The sequence below is a fragment of the Vespula pensylvanica genome, chromosome 2 (assembly GCF_014466175.1).
Source record: "Vespula pensylvanica isolate Volc-1 chromosome 2, ASM1446617v1, whole genome shotgun sequence".
NCBI lineage: Eukaryota > Metazoa > Arthropoda > Insecta > Hymenoptera > Vespidae > Vespula > Vespula pensylvanica.
Genome location: NC_057686.1, coordinates 6,889,842 through 6,892,341, shown reverse-complemented (window position 1 = coordinate 6,892,341; position 2,500 = coordinate 6,889,842). Strand labels below are relative to the sequence as shown.

Sequence of the window (2,500 nt, the reverse complement as noted above, 5' to 3'; positions counted from 1 at the left end):
GTCAGCTATACAGGATACAGAACTTTTCGATAGATCTTATTCTTCGGACTTAGAAATATGCCAACCAACCTAAAGATTGTCCATCATTTCAGAAAGGGTCAGCCTGGATGTAGACATCGCGACGCCACTGTCGCTGCTACTCTGCACACTGCTGTGGTCATCGGTGTCCGACTGGTTGCTGGTATAACCAATCACGTCCACTTCATCTGTAATATAAACAACAAAATGGCGTTAACGATTAAATGAAAGAGATATTTCGATCGATTATGAAAAAAAAAAAGAAAAGAAAAAAAGAAAACAACAAAAAAATTTATAATTAATATGATGATGCATGTGTGAGTACGTTAGCGCGTATATACGTACATATATGTGTGTGTGTGTGTGTACGTACGTACGTCAGTCTCGAAATTTTGCAATGTACACACTCGAAATGAACGGGAACACCTGCTGTACTCGTTCAATATATAAAAGCGTCGTACTTGCTATTGTCAGCCTTGGGGCAACGAATATATAACTACGCTGAGCGTAGTAGACAGTGTATATCCCGAGAAACCGAACTGCCTCTGCTTTCTATCTGGGATTTCGTTGCTCGCACTGTATGTACATATATCCTAAATATCGTTCGGTGTTTCAAACGATCGACTAGTACCACAAAGAACACACAATGTCGCGACTGAATTTTATTTCGGATTTCTTTCCAAGATATAAACGTTTCTTCTCTTCTATTTCTCTGTCTCTCTCTCTCTCTCTCTCTCTCTCTCTCTTTTTTTCTCTTTTTCTGTTTTCATATATTTTCCAGGGACAAACAAGTTGCCCTTTTCCTTTATCAATATATATACTTATGTAGAATGAAACGTTATTTGAATGAACTCGAGTCTCATGTCACTAACTTAAATATTATACTTTCGTAGTCGTCAAACGTAGAGAAAAAGAAACAAAACCGGAAAGAGTTCGATATGATATTGAAAAACGATGAGGCAAGAAAACAAAAAATAAAGAAAAAGAAGAAAAGGAAAATAGAAAAAAGAAGAGTAAAAGAAAAGCTGAAGAAAAAAAGGGGACGAGAAAATCGAAAAATCAATCGAAGTTATTACTCGTTGAGATCAAAGATAAAGAAATAAGAATGGAGTATGAGTTATGAGTGGATCTATTGATGAATGATTCAAACAAATGTCATTCTCTTGAATCATTTTCAAATCGATTCTAAGAAACATAAAAGAGAAAGATACAAAGAGATAGGAATAGAGAGAATGAGAAAGAGAGAGAGAGAGAGAGAGAGAGAGAGAGAGAGAGAGAGAGTGACTGAGAGAGAGAGAGAGAGAGAGAGAGATAAGAGAAAGAGCCTTCGGCTTTACACGATGCTGCTCTTGGTAAAACATTGTCGAGGCAAACTTTCGCCTCTGTAAATTATAACCACCTATCCCTCTCTTTCTTTCTTTCTTTTTTCCTCTTTGGCCCTCTGGCACCCACGCGTCGTAAAGGTGTGCTTTCTTCGCGAGCCGCTAGTTGAGCCTATATACATACATACATATATATATATATACATATATATATATATATACATGTATTTTATATACCTATGTACTATACTATATGTATACTATACGTACGTACGTGCGTACGTATGTATGTATGTATATATGTATGTATATATGTATGTATATATACATGTATGTACGTATGTATGTATGTATATATGTATGTATGTATATACTATGTCCATTGTCGCGTTTGGCCATCGTCGTCGTCGAGTTCGTTCAGGGCGCGACCGGTATAAATTATCGGAAAGATTTTATCGTTCGCGCGAGAAGGCTCCTCTCTCTTTCTCTCTCTTTCTCTCGCTCTACCTCCCTCCCTCTCTCTCTCCCCTCTCCTGTTACTCTTCCTCTATGCACCCCGTTCGTAACCAGAGGGCTGAAATAGAAGTAAGTACATCGATTTTCACGCTGAGGAGGACGATGGCCCTTGCCTAGTCGATTATTTTTCTTTTTCTTTTTTTCTACTTCCTTTTTTTTTTCCTTTTCATTTTATTATATAACATTTTATGATAATGAAAAAACGAAGAATGGTAAATGAATAACATCGTTATTAATAATTCCATTTCGCGTTTAATATTAATTATTATTTTCGTTTTCTCCCTTTCTCTCTTTTTGTCTCTCTCTTAATCTTACTTTTTATTTTTCTCTAAGTATTACAATCATAAGCAGTAAACGGACTAAGAAAACTTCTTGAAATATGTGACGTAACGGAATTAGCTCGCGAAGAAGAAGTAAATAGAAAAGAGAGAGAAAGAGTGATAAACAGACGAAGAAAAGCGAAAGTGTGAACGGAGACGATGTCATATCTTCTATCCTTCTCTCGTACTCTCCTTACGTTTATGTGTATACCTGCATATATTTCCTCTCTCTCTCTCTCTCTCTCTCTCTCTCTCTCTCTCTCTCTCTTTCTCTCCTTTCGCGTTTTTCGTCGAGCACACATTCGAGGTAAAGTATGTCAGTGG

General features: G+C 36.8%; 1 protein-coding gene across 4 annotated transcripts in view; it reads right to left on the bottom strand.

Annotated features, from left to right (window-relative positions):
- The window catches only part of LOC122627214 (max-interacting protein 1-like), a 149,715-nt gene that overhangs the window by 2,308 nt on the left and 144,907 nt on the right, over nucleotides 1–2,500 (bottom strand). For all 4 annotated transcript variants that reach the window (XM_043808189.1, XM_043808192.1, XM_043808190.1 and 1 more), the window contains exon 7: nucleotides 70–206. In XM_043808189.1, coding sequence (XP_043664124.1) covers nucleotides 70–206 — 137 coding nt within the window. The remainder of the gene's footprint in view (nucleotides 1–69; nucleotides 207–2,500) is intronic.